Here is an 18,054-nt window from a genome sequence, read left to right on the forward strand (position 1 = left end):
CATGATTAAACTTGGAAAGCCCTCAATTGTCATATATAAAATAAAACAAAAATGAGATCATGTAAAATAGATGTTGGAATGCTCAACCTAATAAAGCAGACGTTGTTTTGATCCTGTCATTGCTCCTAATTCATTCATTTCTCTTTTAAGTATCCATTCATTTCTCATGATTCAGTTTAACTGAACATGAAATATGGTATGCTGCGCTGATCTTGACCATGTCATGACTTGGAATTCAATAATTGCCTTTCAAAGTTATAGGGTTGAAGATGTGAAGGGTATGATATGCTAATCGTGTCTTTCTGGAGGATATATTTCAACAAAGTGATATAGAATCATGCGTATGAAGACGTAGTTACATTTGAAGATCTTGCCTCTTCATTCTACGAGAAACAAGGAAACCTAAAAGTTTACCATTCACCACATTCATGATGCACCAATTAGTTGTCAAACAACAGTTGTTTGGTTCAGTGAAAAACATTATTGTAATTACTGGAGATCTAGCATGCACTTCCCCAACATTAGCTGCAATTAAGCTTCCTTCACCATACTGTCTGAATTAAGATACATACCGGGGGTGGTTTCCACAAAATCAGCAAATTGGGCCAGCAGCACCAACTTGCAATTTGGTTGATGCTTCAAATGACTAGGAGGAATTCCCATGTTATGACTGAAACGAAGGGCAACATTCATCAGCAAATGACTACTTTCTGTGCAAAGCTTATATCTAGCTGGAGTTCAATCCAATATCAGCAAAATATTGGAGTTACTTTACAAATTCCCAAAAAAAAAAAAAAAAAAATCAGATCTTTGCATGAACTACCAGAAACCCTAATTCTCTTTTAAAAGAAAACTGTGGCTAGATTTCATGTAACTAACAATTGTTTTTCTTTTCTTATTTCACTCCTACAAGTAACAGCTTCTGATAAGCTTAGTATTCATTCATTTATTGAACCATTTGGTGTGAAGGTTCAAGGTAACGAGGAGGCTGTTTCTGGAACAGATGCAGAACTCTCATCAAGGGCACCAGATTTCTCTTGCTCAGCTACTACCACAAGCATCTCTAGGCGTTTATCAAAAATTAGTGCGCTCTCGTCTCTCTTATCAAGTTCAGCTCCTTCAGCCTCGAGCCATTTCTCTCGCAAATCATCTAGGAGATTCTCCTCAACTGTATTCAATTCAGCTCCTGGTGCACTTGGAGCTGTGGTACGAAGAGTGGATTCTCCAGAAGGTGGTGGAAGTGTTAAAAGCATAGCCCTGAACTCCGGAGTTTCAGCAAATATCTCAAAGTTACAAGCTATTGTATCAAGACAATGCTCCCGAATCTTCACTACGCCATACCTGCATCATTTAAAAGATTGTTCAAACAAAATCGCATTTAGCTAAATGAACAAAATAAAGCATTGCACGACAGAGGTTAAACTGCATTCAACAGAAGAAGGAAAAATATTTTACCCTCCTATTTAATTTGATAATCAACAGCATGCCTATTTATAGGAAATTGGTCAACCAAAATGAACCAACATGCAAATTTTCTCAAAAAAAAAAAAAGGTTGAAAATTGTCCCACTTAAAAAAATTTGTTCTGAAAGCCTAACCTTCTATTATCTTTTACCATGTCCGGGTACCCAATTAGGAAGATAAGAGCATACATGTATTTAGCTGGAAGTTTACAAGCAGGAGCAAAAAGTCAGAATCATCAAAATATTTTTCCCTTAACCATCTTAGAAACAAATGCAAGGAAAAAATGGGAAATTAAAATCTGGGGCCTCGGGCTACCAATTGGCAGCCACCAGATCAAGTACCGAAGTTTTTCCTCAAAAATAAGAGCCAAGAGATTGGCCACAAGGTTTAGGCCCATCATTTCATAACAGATATTGTTGTGGTTTTAGTGGAGTTGATCAGATTGGATTGAAGAAACTATAGCCCTTTTGGTCTGTTCTCACAGAGCATGAAATTGTTCCAACTTCAACTTGATGACAGGTCAAACAGCATAAGTAAGAATACCTTGAAGAAACAAACAATGTTTAACTAACTATATGTGAATACTTCAGCAGCATATTACTGGCATGGAAGGCTCCTTTGCTAGCAATATCCACCTTTGCAGATTAGTTTCCTCGTAATAAGAAATTTCATTTTTAAGTTAACATTTATTTCCTATTTAAAATGAAATGCTTAGAAGATATAGAAAAAGAATAATATGATAATTTCAACTTTTTAAAGCTAGAAAAGAGTTTAAGAAGCAATAAGTATAAAGCATAAACAAAAAGCATACATGTCTGACAACATCAGCCAATGACAGAGCTCTGCTGGAGGAACCATTTCTAGGTGCGGCAACAGTGCATCAGCGACAGCACGTTTAAGCGAAAATAAAAGATATCTTGATGCCACATCAAACAACTCTTCAGCCTGCATTGAGAAAAAAAACCATCACCAAAAGCTTACTACCAGAAATTAGTAATCAAAACTCAACAAACAGCATTATTATACAGCTCCAATTCTGTTAAGAATAAGAATGTCGAATGATACCTGATCAGGATCTATGTCCTTCAGGCCATCAGTGTACCTAAATCAGCACAAAAATCATACATATTAAGAAAAAGAAGCTTGAAGGTACAAAAGGTTGGACAGAGTAAATATGCCAGGATCATCTTTCCAGAAACTAAACACCTAACATTATACTGACAGTGAGCAACGGCAAAATGAACAAGGACAAGAACCAAATATCACAAAAGTAATATATGGGTCATGATGGGGTCAACAGAATTGCTACATCATGCATGAGATGAGCTCTACCACTACGTGCTGTTAGAGTAAATATATTCCTTATTTCCTTCTATCCAATATATTTTCTTTCCATGCTTTAATAGTTAACCAAATTAAAAGCCAAATACACACTAATAACATCAGACATATAACAAGAAGGAAGCTTGAAGGGACAAAATGATAGAAAGAGTAAACATGCCAGAATTATCTTTTGAGAAAGTAGAATTCATAATGAAATTTTGACATTCTGGAACACCAATTTGAACAAGAAACAGAATAACTAATAGAACAAAGTAAACAGGCCATCAAATCTCGTCTCATGGGGTTAGCAAGGTCACTATTCTACGCATGAGATACTACTTCACCAGCATGTCCCATTTTAGTAGCTATATTACTTATTTCATTCTCTTAAATATGTTTCTTTTGCATGCTTCAACAGTTAACTCATTAAATACCAAATATACACTATTAACAAGAAAAGTAGGGAGATACTTGGCTATGACACCTGAGTCAAATTATATGAGCATAGTAAATATTCAACTCACCTACGAGCAGGAACTCTATGGCAAGTGGAGACCTCCAGCACAAAGAACTATGATTCTAATTCAAACTTCAAACTACATGACCTACTCGAAGTGAAGCATAAACTTACATATATTCTATCATTTTCTCAAAAGCACCCACGCTCAAATCATGTTCTTCAAGACATGGAAGGGTACTATCAGGCAAACTGTCTCTTCCTTCATGGAACTCCTTAACCCGGGATAATCTTGCTTTGAAATATTCGGACCTTGATGCTAAGATGACTTGATGGCACCTAAAAATTTTCTTTTCAACTAGCACACAAACATCTGCAAGATCATCTTCAAATCCAACCATCTGCATTAAACCAACACGAGATACAAGACTATCAACAGGACTATCCAGGCTTTCTTCTCTTGTTGAATTGGCAAGAGAAATTTGAAGAATTTCATGTAAGGCCACAGGAAGACGGTCATCCTGTGGAAGGGAAAGACCCTGCAAAATGAATCGCTTCTGAGAGTTGTCTATCTCCCTAAGGTCCTTGTAATCTGCATACTGTTGATGGATTAATTCTTTCTCAAGAACTTTTTGAAGTGATTGGCACTTGCAAACTCTGCAAATTCTCACCAAGTCCTCCATGTCATCTACTGAGATTTCAAGCCGATCACTATAAAAAAAGTGAATGAGGCTAAAAAGAGCAGGGTAAGATAGCTTTTCCCTTGAGAATCTTATTTCCTTGCGATCCTTCCAATCTGTCACAAATTTCCTCTTAAAGAAAGGTGAACGGGCACTCAAGATGACTCTATGAGCTTCAATAGGTCTTCCCTGCACATAAAGCACAGCATCTGCAGGGAAGTGGTCTGAAGTGGATCCTCCATTTGGTGAATAACCTATTGATTCTATTACTCCAGGTCAGATTAATGAAGATAAGAATTCCTGACAGAGAAATGTCTATATAGTTTATCAGTCAGAAAACAGCACAACATGAATTCCAAAATGCTAATATTAAATTAATATCAAACTAAAGCATCCACAAGCAAAGCAATCAGATGTAGCAAATCTTCCAGCGTGTTTCAGCATAATGCCACCTTAAATCTGGCAAAGAATGTGAAGCTTTGATATGCATTTTGAAGGAAAATTGTTTTACGCAATTTTAAAATAAAATTGTGAAATAAGTCTCAGAAGTAAGCCTTGTTTTTAGTTAAAGCCATCATGAGCTAGCACCAACTAATGCAAGAATAGATCAAAAGGCAAGCATCTCTTGGAAAACACAAACTGGATGAAAGAAAATAAGGACCATCAATCAACCCTAACTATCAATTGTTGTTTTCCAAAGGATCTATCATAGAAGAGAAGCCCATCATATATAGCCTTAAAACCAAGCAATATAAGACCTAGTTGAATCCAAAAGTTTCCCAGAAAGAATCAGAAAACGAGTCCCAAGACCATGCTTAAATTACCCAAAATGCTAATCTTTGCACACAAACCTATTGAAAACCTTTGCAATCACCTTTATTTGGCTATTGTATTTGTCCCATTGGAATTCTTTCAATCCCCACGCCATCAGGGCATAACAATCTTCTGCACCTAACTATATGCCCTCCATGAGAAACATTCGACTGGAGCATCTTAAGCCGAATATTCGTACCAAAAAGTCATTTTACTCCAGGCTTAAGTTGAACATTTATGGTTCTCGCCAAACACCAGGTTCAATAACAACGTTTAGGTAATGCTCTCAACCACTCAAATGGTGCAAACCAGTGTTGAATCAACAGCCGAACCTCGATTTCAAGTTTTTCAAGATTACACAATCTTCTCAACACGGAAAAAGAACTCAGTGTGGTATTTGTTAGTTACTCCAGCTTTCACAAGTTTTCTTCATTTCTTCACAAGGATATTGGCCTCCCAAATACTTGTCCTCTTTCCTTTCCTACTTTAGGACTTTTCTTTCTAACATTTACACATAAAAACAAGTATTCTCATATGCTGTTGCTCCAAAGTATTAAGCTTTTTCAAAGACAAAACAGTCCTTTTGAATTCCTCGACTAAATTTTCCTTCCTTTTACAGCATATTCTCTTTTTAATCTAAGAACTATACATCAGTCAAATGGGCAAGAACAAAAACAAAACATTCAAATCAGACCTGGAATTGGGAATTGAGCTTGGCCATCCAGTTGCTCCAAATAAGCCTTGTTAGCCCAACACCCCAAGAAGGTCTCCCTCAATGCAGCCTGCAAAGGCCCCAAAGGAGGCGGGCGAGCTTCAAATGCTTTCAATAGCTTCCTAACTTTAAGATTAAGCGCGGCATAGTGACAGCGATCGCCATCAAACGTGTGCTCAGAGCAAATGGCCCCGCTTTCCAAAAGCATCCTAGCGGCATCCAAATGCCCCGCAAGGCAAGCGTAGTAAAGGGCCACCGAATCCCATTGGTCCCGAGCATTTACGTTGACGCCGGACTCCAACAAGTACTTCAACCGGTCAACGTCCCCGGCCCTGGAAGCCTCATAAACGTCGCCGTATGGGACCTTTTTTAAGGGAAGTGAGGAGGTGAAGTCCTCAGGGTCCAAATCAATTCCATCCAAGTCTGACATATCTGTAATGGAGGATCAAAATTGCTAGTAATGATTAAATGCCGCAAAGGTGTTCGATGAAATGCGTCAGTGAAGTTTGCTTTGTAATTGTGGTAGAAATTAAACATCTGGGTTTTGTGAATTTAAGGACAAATCATGCTGCTGTTGAATTTTTTTAATTTTGACCGACAGAATTTCTGGGCTTTAGGAATACTGAAAACGATTTCCAGAATTTCAGCAAGGAAGATAGAAAGGAAGGGAATGATACCGTGACAGAGACTGTATTGGGCCTTTAGCGTGGAAGGGTCCAACATGGCTACATGGATTAAACTGTCAAATGCATCTATCGACCGGGCTTTACTAAGCCCTGGGGTGAGTTAAGACTTAAAGGACTGGAAACTTAAGTAGTTACAGGCCTAAGATTCGCCTCCTAGGCTGACGCTCTGAATCCTCGATTTCAGCCCATTTATTTCAGTGATCCTTGGGCAGGCTATACAAGAGGTTGAAAGCGAGGCACTCTTGATGCGTGTCCAACTTGTTAAAAAATATTTTCAATTAAAAGAATTACAAAAATAGTGTAAGTAAATATAACTATTTTATGTAATATGTCATAAAAAGTGTATTATAGAGAAATATGTATAATTGGAAGCAAAAAAACTGTTAGTAAGGGAGAATATGAAAATTGAAGGAAGGTCATTTTGGTTGAATAAGATTTGTATATCAGTTGATAATAGAGATAATGATTAATGGATAATAAAGATAAAGATAAATTTGAGAAACAAATAAAGTTAATATCAAATATTTAACACCTATTTTATTTTTTATTTTACAAACATATAAAGATTAGAATTTCTTACTCTCGATCTGTATCTCTTTACTTCCTTTGAAGTCCATCTCTCTCGTTTTGTTGTTCTATTTCTTGCTGTTCTTTCCTCTCCTTTCTTGCCATTTCGGTTTATACCCAATTGTTGATTATGGATCTGTAATTAGTATGTGTTTGAAAGATGAAACTCAGATGGAGACATGACGTGATTTACTGAAAGTGAGAGAAAAATAAATAACGACGAAAAAAGTAGCCAGAAAAAAAAAAAAAAAAAAATAAAAAACTTCTTGTCATTGAGTCGCGAGGTTTGATTTAACCTAGCTTTCTTCTTTTACCTTCTTAAAGTAAACTGGTACTAGACACCTATCCCGTTCACAGTCGAACAATCCGAGTTTGAAAACACTTAGTTTTGAGAGGATAGCACTTGGATATGATCTCCTATATCGATCCTAATATATATTGAAAATGAATTTTTTTTTTTTTTTTTTTTTATGTTTTCATTTGCTTCTTATCTAGATTTTAGATTTTTTTTTTTGGGTACAAGGGTATTAGATTTGTCACTAGGTAGAAAAAAAAAAAATTTTCTAAAACTCAAAATTTACCTAAAAGTAACTTTTTGGTTTCACATTCTTTTTTTTTTGTAAAAGTACTTGCTAGAATGCAAAATTTAACCCAAAAATAAATAAATTGTATTTTATCGTTCTCGCGTACTGTTGAATTTTTAAAGAAAGATCCACTTCTTGAATTGTTGTTTTGGTATGAGATCAGGAAAGAGATGACCTTATAGTTTGATCAGGTCCGGGTCCGCAAGCACGCTTCCAGGTAAAGGAACAGAATTGCGTAATGAAATTGTGTGAAATCGTTTCATTTTCATACTCCTGCCAGTTCAGATCAGGCCTTATATAACAAGAAGCCACCAAGTACATACCAAACCAAACCAAGTACTAATCTTATATATATTATAACATAATCCATATGTTTGCAGGGCAATCCCGACAGTTTATTCAATCTGCAAGGCTAAGACAAGAAACAGAGACAGGTTTGCGTTTTACACACAAACTCCTATTGGAGTTGTGCCACAACACGTACACTAATAGTTATAGCAGGCAACCTGGTGCGCATGATCTTGAGGGCACATATCTGAAACCCTCGGCCCTTCACCTCCTCGGCTGAAGCACCTTACTCATGATCTCAAACGTAGTGTCGAAGAAATCCTTAGAGCTCATTGTTGCCGAAATGTCGGCTTCAGAGAGACGATATACTGCACTTCCCTTGTAGAAGAATAATATCGTGTCTTGATCGGTCAAGCTATAGCGAGCTACATGTTCAGGTACATCTTTCTTTTCCACCTCGTATATGTCTGAGAAGAAGCTTAGGATCCTGGAATAATATGCTACCCAGTCAGTGACCTGCAAATAGACAACAAGATGACAGGTGGTTAGGGGCACAAATACATAACCATTTTTTAGGGTTTGATTTGTCATTCTCTGGTGCAACGAATATTTGCTAAGTTTTATTTCCATGAGCGAAAAAGTAATTTTATGATATAATGCTAGAAACAATAGTTTCCTTTAACGAGAATATTTTAAATAAAAAATCTTCTAAACATTGAAACGTAAAAATTTCTTTTGGATGAGTATATTTAAAACACCAAAATAGTTGATAAATCTCTCAAAATTCATTTGGATCAACACTGCAGATTCGAGAGCACAACTATGGCCTGTTTAACTTCGTCAACTTCTTCGAAATTCGAGAATCAAATCGTGGCTTTAATTGCAAGGTTACAATACAAATTTCTTGAAACAAAAAAATAAAAATAAAAATCATACTTTTGCTTACATAAAGCTTACCAGAAAAAAGTTACTTTTCCTTTCTGAAACATAAAGTGAAAAAAAAAAAAAAAAATTGCGACACTCATTAAGAAGGGTTTCAAGTAAATATTTTGTTTTTGAAAAAAATGTAATTAATTTAGAAAAGTATCTAAATGCAGAGGGCATAATAATCGTACTTATGTATATTCATATAGCAATTTAAGTGTAATCTAGATGTGCTAATGAGTATTTAATGGACACCCATTGAAAAAATTCATTAAAACAATTATGTTGTGTTGCAGCCAACCGCTTATAGATATAGAGGGTGCCGGAGATGATGTACCTTCCCGGAATCCGGGTAACCTCGATCAAAAAATCTGATGATTACGAAGTTTTTGGATGCATTATTAATAGCTCGATCGACTTTAAAGGCTCTATCCAGGGTCTTCACGCTGGACATGGCTATTTTCTTTCTGCTCTTGCTCTTGCTCTCTCTCTCTCTATATCTCGATCGCTGCTCTATTTATTTATACACGAAGAAGCCTTTTGATGCAATTTACGTAGTGAAGTCACTGGTATATATAGATAGATATTCTAAACCACAACGCTGTGCCAAAGGAAATTCCATAACAAGCACATCTTATTCCATTTGATAACTTGTTCGAATTTGCGCCGGCCACGAAAAGCAAGTGTCAGTTGGACAGCTGCGTAGCTGTGTGAGTGGGCATCGTATCTTTTGTGCTAGAGATCAGAAATCACCAAAGGAGAAGGAACAATATTTAGTTGGATTCTTGACAAATCCGAAAAGCAATAAACCAAACAACTAGGCCTTAAACAAGTCAAACTTATATGTATATGTTTGTGTGTGTCTATATATATATATATATATATATATATATCTCCTTAAGTGTAATACCATACTTCACTTAATTCCTTTAAAATTTTTATGGCAAATGTTGTCAAAAGTGCAGTAAATAGAACTTCGAGCAGTTAAAGAAAAAGCAAATGAAGAAGTAAAAAGTATAGAAGTGAAGGGAATAGGAAATTCGTTTTAATCTAAATTTCACCATGATCTTATAAGTAACACTTATTTTCATATAAAATATCATGATTGAATGCATGCGTGATACATATGCAAAATTTAATTGTCATATACAAAACAGTGATAGCATATATATATATATATATATATATATATATATATATATTGACAATGTATAGAAGATTCATCCTATAAGTGATATTACTTACTTCTAGATTTATTCTTATACTCTAGATTTTTCTTCTTTAATGATTAAAAGAACATAGAGCAACTTGTTTTCTGTTTTATGTTGCCTTGATAATTTTTCTTCCTAGTGAATTTATGTTTTGACCTCTATTAGTCTCTCACTTTAAAAAATTAAAAGTTACATGAGAATGAGAAATACACACAATTTAAAAAAAAAAAATCACTTCCAATAACCACTTTATTTCATAACACGCTCATAAAGAAATTGTAGGAATCATTTTAATATCCTGTTCCTCTAGATTTCTGGTAATTGATAAATATTGAACCGACCCTAGGTTCTTTTTCAAGATAAACAAATAAATAAATAAATAACCCATCGGCCTCTTGTTTTCTGAGCACATTGTACAAATAAGGAATGGACTCCAATTGATTCTCTCCGGGACAAAGAACAGTACTGTGCATCATGTTGCAATGAAAGCAATGTGAAACGAATCTATCATTGTCATATGCCAATGTATGCATAGTTAATTTATTCCTCTTTCTTTGGCCTGTGTCCAATAAAATGTACTCTTTTTTCTGTTCGATAAGCTCTTCCTATCTGGAAAGCATATGATTCGATGTAGACCCGATCCAGAAATGGCTCAGGCCATTGTATGGAAGGCATCCAATTCGAAAGAAACCAGCAACGTACTCCTTTCATTTCATTGAGCCGTTGTCAACCTTTGCCTACCAAATTCCCTATTTTTTTTTTCTCTTTTTGGCTGCTCTTTTACTAGGTCTCTCATATTTTATTCCCATTTCATATGCCAATTCTAATAATGCTCAGATAAAAGAATAAATCTTTCACACATTAATAATTAATGGATACACTTACGGATTTAGACGTATGTTACATGTTCAAAATATTTTGTTAAAATTAAAATTAAGATATGTCATATTCATCCAAATCCATTAATATATTTATTGATGTAGAAAATATTAGTCGCAGATATTTTTTTTTTATCCTTCAAACTTTTTTCTTTTCTTTTTATAATTTCCGGAAACTTCACAAGTTCATTAGGAAGACGCAGAAAAAGGGCTTGAAGGAGCTGGATTCAAGAAAAAACTTATAGTACTATTTACATATTGCTGAAACACACCAGAGTAGACTACAGAAATCAGAAAAGCATATTACTCCATCAGTAGGAAAGGGCAAAGCCTTACTTTTAATGATCAAAGACCTTATTGCAGCCATTTACTTGGTTTTGATGCCATGCTTAATCTCAGGAAGTACCAAGTCATCAGCAAAACGCCTGCCCATAAACTCCTTCATCATGAAAATGCGAAGCACATCTTCTGGCGTCTGATTTGCACTTGATTCCACAAAGTTTCCCTTGTCAGCTGACCCCATATCCAAACCTCTGCTTTGCATTTCTACTCTTTTTTTTTTTCAGAAACGATAGAAATTTTATTTATAATAATGAAGAAGACATTACATTATATGAGCCAGGACTCAAACTTGGATTTTACAAAAGTGAACTAGGCCACTGAGGAGATTAGAGTTCCTCATCATAGTATAAGCATAGCTAATCTACTCAGTTTTGCACTGAGTCTATTCACTTCAATGGTAAACAGTCAAATGAGCATTTCCTAAACATTGAATTAAGATCTTTTGTGTCCTCCAGGTGAGTTGCCAGGCTTAAGTTGCTAGAAACTTGATACCTTATCAGCGGAGACTTTCCCTCCGCCACCACCTCCAGTAACTTGGGTCACTTCTTTTGTTTGCTGAGATTCTCAGATTTCACATCATTCATTGTCTCAGAAATAATTTTAGCCACTGTTTTTCCACCAGGGATCAATTCCCGGAGAGCATGACGAGCAGCATTTTGGGCGAACTTGGAAGCGAAAAGGGCGATACTTGACCGGGTTTTCTCGCTGGGCATGTAGTCATTGAGCGCCCGCATCCTGTTGACTCTGACGGCCTTATCGATGTTGCCAACTACGGCAGAGCTGTAACCGTAGGAGGCTTTGCATGCATCTATGACGGCCGTTGGAGCGGGTGCGTTTCGCTTCAGGGCTTCAGTTGTTGAGTTGATCAAGTCCCAGAATCCCATCTGCTGCTCTGCTTTTGTTATCCCTCAATTTTCAGATGTGGAACCACTATAACTATTGCAGGTCTGCTATTAGTCGCAGATAAATGTGATGATTGGTGAATGAGGCGGCAATGTCCCAATATATATTGATTATTTGGGATAAGAGGGCTAATTGGAGTGCTAATGAAGTACAATAGTACATCCAAAAAAGGCCCATTTTCTAGTGATAACTTATAATCAAGTAAACTTATAAAACTTATTTAGCTAGGCATAAAATATTATCTGTATTGCTACATAACGCACTTGGTTGAGATTGGGATATTACTTTAGGCCTTAGGGCCGTGGGATCTATTATATTTAAGCGGGCGTCATGGGCGATAATCCCATTAAATTAGTCAGTTTAGGGCCATGTCATGACTATATATCTTTTCAGAGGTACTCTAATACCCTCTTTGGATTGCTTTCACTGTAAGTAAGGTTGGAATCTCCGACCTTCAATTCGAAGAGAAATTTAATTCTTTTTTTATGACTACTGACTCAAAACTCGGTGGTCGCAGATGTCCATTATCAAGTAATCACAAACATGAGTTAGAAAGGCAGAAAGGAAGGTTTGGAAAAGCTTCCGACTGACTGGTTGAAAAAGTAAGTGAAGGATGCCTTGGGAAAGCATCCGACTAAAGCGATAAGCAGTATATCGGTTAGTGCGTTCTCTTGGACTCTCTGCCTTAGCCTGCTTGTCCTCGCTTTCAGAAAGCGACCACATCAGAGGCAGGGAAAGAAGCTTTGGGAGAGCATCTGACATGACTCAACTCGGTAGTAATAAAAATTGGACTAAGTTTGCTTATTGACGTTGAACAAGAAATATGCTCGTAAACAAGAAACTCACAAGGTGAAATTAAAATTTCAATCATAAATGGGAAAAAGAAATCTCATGCAAACAACTTTTGATAAAGTCACGCAACAGTAAATCAAGTAGAGCAGCATATTGTGGACGTGGAAGGAGGTCAAGCCATGTCATCTGCCAATAGATGGTAGCCCCCAAACATGCCTGGTCGAGAATGGAAAAGGACCGTTCGTAAAAGCAAAGGAAGGTGCAACCAGAAGAAGATGACGGCAGGGAAACAGGCCACAATGGTGATGGGAATGTAAGCCCACTTTTGCCTTGATTGAAGTGACAGTCCAATTGTTGTGCCAAAAGATATCATCATTGTAATTACAGCAATAGACAAGAAAACTAGACCTCTGAACAAAATCTTGGGAAGTGACTCCAGAAAATCGTCTTCTATGTATCGCGATGTTTGAATCGAAAGGAACATAAGCAGAGAAACTGCAGAGGATATCATGGATAATGCATTTGATATGGAAAATATTGAGAAAAGTTTTTTCCTCGCCAGAACTGGCATGCCCGTCTCACTATCATTGCCACCGGGTACGGTGATCATAGCAGCAAATGCAACTGTTGCGACCAGAGTAGCTACCACCATGCATGAGTTTGATAAATCCTTCGTCCATCCCTTTGCATTCTTTAGCAACTTTTCATGGGTATCAGAGAATAATTCTCGAGGAGTTTTCCCTTCGTCATTCTTTTTTATCCTTAACTCGTAATAGACTATTGCTTCCACGGCCTGCATGCAGTTAATTTGAGGATTAGTCTAGGTTTCTATATGCACTCCAATTGCTAATACTAGGTTTTTATGTGCACTCCAATTGCTAATACTGGGGCAAATACTTTGTAGGGGTAAAAAATAAAAAAGTCCTCTGTGGAAAATTTAATATACAGAAAAGTTCTCCGTGATTTCAAAATATTCAACACGACATCTCGTATTTTGAACTAAATTATAAATGTAACGGAATCCGTTAAACTTAACGTAAATGGAGAAAGTAACCAAAATGCCCTGATATAATTAAGCAAAAGACAGTTCAAAAAAATTATTTGTTTTATTCTTTAGATAGAGAGAATTGAGGGTTAAGGGGTAAAACAGGTATATTTGTTAAAAATTAGGTATAAAATTTTTTTTTGAGGTTCCAATAAGTCATAACACAAAATGAGAAAACTAAGGACGCTACAAAAGGCTTTAGTTTTGGGTGCACTATTGTGCGTTCTGGCATTTGTTTTTGTTACACCATATATTTTAAGGTGACACTTGCCTCTTTAGTTTATATCCTGTAGCCATTAGGTTCATTCAGACAACTATCACACTAAAATATGGTGTAATGTAGGTGTGATATGAAAAAGTATGATAGAAAGATCCAAAACGCAGTATTTAGAAGTATGATACGTGCCAGGTTAAGCAAGAAACTTGCATGCAAAGGAGACTAATCCAAGGTATTGTAAAGACGGTTTAAAATAGATCGAATTACTACAACATGGCATTACGTACCTTGAACCATTGGAATTCTAGCTGCATCTGAAATGCAGGACCTGGCACAGAAGCGACTTGAGATGTAGAAGCCAATTTTGCCGCCAAATGAAGGATATTATTTCCCTTATCAGCTTGTAATTCGGCAAAGGCCTTTGTATTATTTCCGATCAACTCTATTATGTGATTAAATATTTTCACTTGGCGATGCTCGACGGCCACGTGCAATAACAACAGTTTGGCTTTTCTGTTTGCATACCAAATTAGATCAGGAAAATGATTTAAACACTCTTCTACAAGTTTAAAAGCTCCTTGCTCTATGGCTAAGTGCAAGATTGGGGTATGATTATCAGGGATGAAGTATTCCTGAACAGAATTGGTATCTTCTTCCTTTTTTAACTGCTCGCAGACAAACTCTACAATTCCAAGTGCTTGCAGGTGCCTTTCCTTTATCTTGGACACCTCCCTTATTACTGCAACAAATAGAAAGACCAGACATGTAAGCATCGACAAGACTTACGTTTAAATTGAAATTTAGTATATTTGGAAACCTTATTTAAGAATAATGGTGTCGTATTTTAGTGACATACTATAGAGAGATAATATGTTGGAAAAGTAAAATTTTGGTTGGACAACAGTGTTTGAGAAATAATATAAAAATTTTCTAAAAAATGGGCAACCCATTCACATAAATTTGTAGGAGTTAGGGATGGCAACGAGGCGGGGTTGGGGCGGGGGACCCCTCCCCCGTCCCCCGCCCCGTTGCCTATTAGTTCCCCCCGTCCCCCGCCCCATCCCCCGCCTCCCGCTCCCCCCGCCCCTGCCCCGCCTTGCCCCGCTTCCCCCGCGGGGTTAATAAAATTTTATTATAATTAAATTTTAATAACTAATCAAGTACTAAAATATCAACACATCACCAAATTATTATTCATTGTAATTTTACAATTGAAACTCATAAAAACAATCAAACAGAAGTTATTTGAATACAATCCAATATGATGAAATAAATATAACTAAAATAGTCAAATTTTCACTTTTTGTACAAATGCAATCACTAATTCATCATTGTGTTTGTGCTTTTTTTTGAGAAAAAAGTGTTATTCTATTAAGTGTAATTAGAAATTTAGTATAAATGTATTAGTAAATTTAGTATAACTAATTAATAAATTATATTAGTAGACATGTATAATTATTCATATAATTGATAATATCAATTATATTACATAAACTAATATACATTATATAATACATCTAACTAATAATATCATTATCATAAGTTTATAATAAATTAACTTACATATAATATATAGTCATTTATATATATATATTTATATATATATATTTTTTGTTTTGCGGGTGGCGGGGCGGGGGTATACTCCCCCGCCCCCCGCCCCGTTTCTAAGCGGGGGGAAAAAATTCCCCCCCCCGCCCCCGCCCCAACCCCCGCCCTGATTGCCATCCCTAGTAGGAGTTCAGCTACAGTAATCTACGTACTAATAATTGAGAAAGAAATGAAAAATCGAAAAATATTCCAAAAAATCCAGGCTTGAGTAGTCAATACCTGAAGTTGGAAATTGAAAAAAAAAATGAAGACCATGAGAATTCAAAGAATCCAAGCTTAAGAAATGCCGGAGCATTAACCATTGTACAGGACCAAACATTATTTGCAACCCAAATTAGTGGTAAAAGAACTAATATCATTCACTGATTCACTATATTCCTCAAAAACGAATTGGAGTAATAAACAAAGATAAAGTAGACACAGAACTTCAATACCTTTTCTGAACTTGCTCTTAAATTTAAAGAATGAAGCTGCTGCGTCTCGTCGATTCTTGCTAGTTGGTGAATCCATGTGTTCGTGTTCTGTTTCCTCCATATCAATTGTTACCACTAAGAGCAATGGAAAATTAGAAAAAACATCACACATATGGGGAACAGATAAAATCAGGAACTGCAAAGCAATGCAGTTGACAGTCAGCTACTAACAAATTCAAGCCACATGAGAGATAGAAGTCCTATATCTGATAGGTGGGTAAGCATCTTTATTTTGTTATATCCTTTAGGCAATCCACTTGGGGAAGAATTTTTTTTTTTTTTTTTTTAAGAAACCAAGAAAAGAAGGACCCAAGTCTATAAGTTAGCTCCATTAAAGTAGAGTTGCTAATTAGTAGCAAGATACCAACTGGGCATTGAGTTTCCACTTTGCATTTTTACTTATATAAAGAAAGGTAAAGGTAATTCAATCTGTTTTCATCTTCAAAATACTTATTCCATTTTAAACAGAATTCTTACTTTAACTAAACATAGATTCAAGTAGAAATTTGTTTGTCAAAGTAACACAATATAAAAATTTCTAGAATATACTATACATGAACTAAAAAATCTCAGGATGGAACTGCAAGTTTTTTTTTTCCTTATTTTAGAGAGCACTTACATTCATAGATGCAGGATTCCCATATAGAAAGTTTATGTCCACTCCGAAACGCTAAAGGCTGCATTGCAAGTGCATGAAGTACGGACATTCTTTGATCATTTGTTCGAAGAGCTAATTGAGGATATCTCCTGAGCGTACACAAGGCTGTATCTGCAAAAGAAATCTATAATCATTAGTACAGTTGGTTTGAAAGAATTCAACTCAGACATTAAGCATTTGCAAAAATCTTTCTTACTTCAGAAGCAATTATGGAACAGAGAGGGTAACCACTCCCAACTTTGAGAAATTTATGTTTTTCCCTATTCAAATTCTAGAGTTCTAAGAATTTTACTTATGAATTAACGTTTTTGTTCCCACATAAGCTTCTTAATATTTTGCGTTGATTCCATAAGCTTCACTTGGAGTTTTAATTCACTAAATTGTAGTACTTAAGTTTAGACTTTTTTTCTTTTTAAAGATTTAAAGAAAAGCAAAGAAAATGTTCGACATGGAATTTATCCTATATGGGCTTACCATAGGACCCCGAAGCAGTCATTGCTATAATGAGATCGGCAGCTGAATCACCCGTGAAGGGGTAACAAGGTTCTCTCTCCTCAGTAACTAGGTGGAGGTAATACACCATTTCCTGGCTTTGTTCTGGATGTCGCCATTTAGCAGCATAGAAGAGGGGAGTGAGGTTTTGTAAATCCCCAAGGTGAGGCAAATCTGGATTCTTCTTCACCATTGCTTCGGCGGCCTCCGCATTTGCAGCTAAGGCCACATAATGAAGAGCAGTGCGGCCAACTTGGTCGGTGGCTTCAAGCTGCTTCTTAGTTAGTGTCTTGACTATTTGCACCACAAAGTCCGACTGCCCACAGCTCGCCGCCACATGAAGGGCTGTCATGCCAAGGTTGGATATTTTTGTGGTCTTTGCATTTTCATTCCTGCGAAATATGGCTTTAGCATCTTTCCATTTTCCTTTCATTGCTGCTTTGTATAGTTCTGCGACATTGGCTGAATCAGCCTTAGTAATTTGCTGTTCCCGATGCTCCGGTCCTCCTGAGCTTAATGCCTCCAAATTGGCGGCGTCTAGCAGATTCAGATGGATTCAGAAGGGACTCGTAATAAAAACAGTAATCGTATCAAAATAATCATGCCATTACATCCCCATATCACATAGTTTCTATTAATAATAATACTAATAATGCGGAACATTTATGTTATTCTGATTATTATTTTTTTAAAACTTTCATAACACAACTTAACTTCTAAGTTTAACCATAAGATTTCTAACCATACTCGCACTCAATATAAAATTGTTGTAAGTATAAGAAGCCCAAAATTTATGCATCAACATGGAACTACCCAAAAGTTATACAAATATTTGTGCACTATTTTATTACTCTTAAAAACTTTTACAAAATTAAGGTTTGAATACTTATAACTGAAATGACTTGTAGGCTGGCTTGACTAGGGCTGAACCCATATTT

General features: G+C 36.2%; 2 protein-coding genes across 4 annotated transcripts; both read right to left on the bottom strand.

Moving 5' to 3' along the window:
* Window positions 1-692: 692 nt before the first annotated feature.
* LOC113715229 (BTB/POZ domain-containing protein At2g04740-like) lies at window positions 693-9,060 on the bottom strand. 3 transcript variants are annotated; one of them, XM_072069366.1, is made up of 8 exons: window positions 8,835-9,060; window positions 7,461-8,089; window positions 6,715-6,837; window positions 5,431-5,880; window positions 3,418-4,177; window positions 2,529-2,565; window positions 2,275-2,408; window positions 693-1,341 (listed from the first exon to the last, which is right to left on the bottom strand). In XM_072069366.1, exons 3-8 carry the CDS (start codon window positions 6,749-6,751, stop codon window positions 972-974), a joined length of 1,788 nt encoding a protein of 595 aa, XP_071925467.1. In that variant the 5' UTR covers window positions 6,752-6,837; window positions 7,461-8,089; window positions 8,835-9,060; the 3' UTR covers window positions 693-971. The 3 variants fall into 3 exon arrangements, 2 of the variants coding, with proteins under 2 accessions (XP_071925467.1, XP_027095289.1); XR_003453874.2 differs by having other exon boundaries at window positions 1,270-1,341; window positions 3,311-4,177; XM_027239488.2 differs by lacking the exon at window positions 6,715-6,837.
* A 3,652-nt stretch (window positions 9,061-12,712) lies between these two features.
* LOC113719905 (uncharacterized) lies at window positions 12,713-17,646 on the bottom strand. Its single transcript, XM_072068854.1, has 4 exons — window positions 17,099-17,646; window positions 16,672-16,735; window positions 14,173-14,398; window positions 12,713-13,416 (listed from the first exon to the last, which is right to left on the bottom strand). Exons 1-4 carry the CDS (start codon window positions 17,547-17,549, stop codon window positions 12,796-12,798), a joined length of 1,362 nt encoding a protein of 453 aa, XP_071924955.1. The 5' UTR covers window positions 17,550-17,646; the 3' UTR covers window positions 12,713-12,795.
* Window positions 17,647-18,054: the final 408 nt, after the last annotated feature.

Source organism: Coffea arabica, chromosome 10c, assembly GCF_036785885.1.
Source record: "Coffea arabica cultivar ET-39 chromosome 10c, Coffea Arabica ET-39 HiFi, whole genome shotgun sequence".
In the NCBI taxonomy this organism is placed as follows: domain Eukaryota; kingdom Viridiplantae; phylum Streptophyta; class Magnoliopsida; order Gentianales; family Rubiaceae; genus Coffea; species Coffea arabica.

Coding starts and splice junctions, on each gene's coding strand:
- LOC113715229 (XM_072069366.1), bottom strand. CDS start 6,751: ATGGACTTCAAAGGAAGTAAAGAGATACAGATCGAGA. Junction 4,178..5,430: donor AGCTCAATTCCCAATTCCAG/GTCTGATTTGAA, acceptor TAGAATCAATAG/GTTATTCACCAAATGGAGGA. Junction 2,566..3,417: donor GAGAAAATGATAGAATATAT/GTAAGTTTATGC, acceptor GTGCTGATTTAG/GTACACTGATGGCCTGAAGG.
- LOC113719905 (XM_072068854.1), bottom strand. CDS start 17,549: ATGAAAGGAAAATGGAAAGATGCTAAAGCCATATTTCGCAGGAATGAA. Junction 14,399..16,671: donor CGAACAAATGATCAAAGAAT/GTCCGTACTTCA, acceptor GTATGCAAACAG/AAAAGCCAAACTGTTGTTAT. Junction 13,417..14,172: donor TAGAATTCCAATGGTTCAAG/GTACGTAATGCC, acceptor AACTGCATGCAG/GCCGTGGAAGCAATAGTCTA.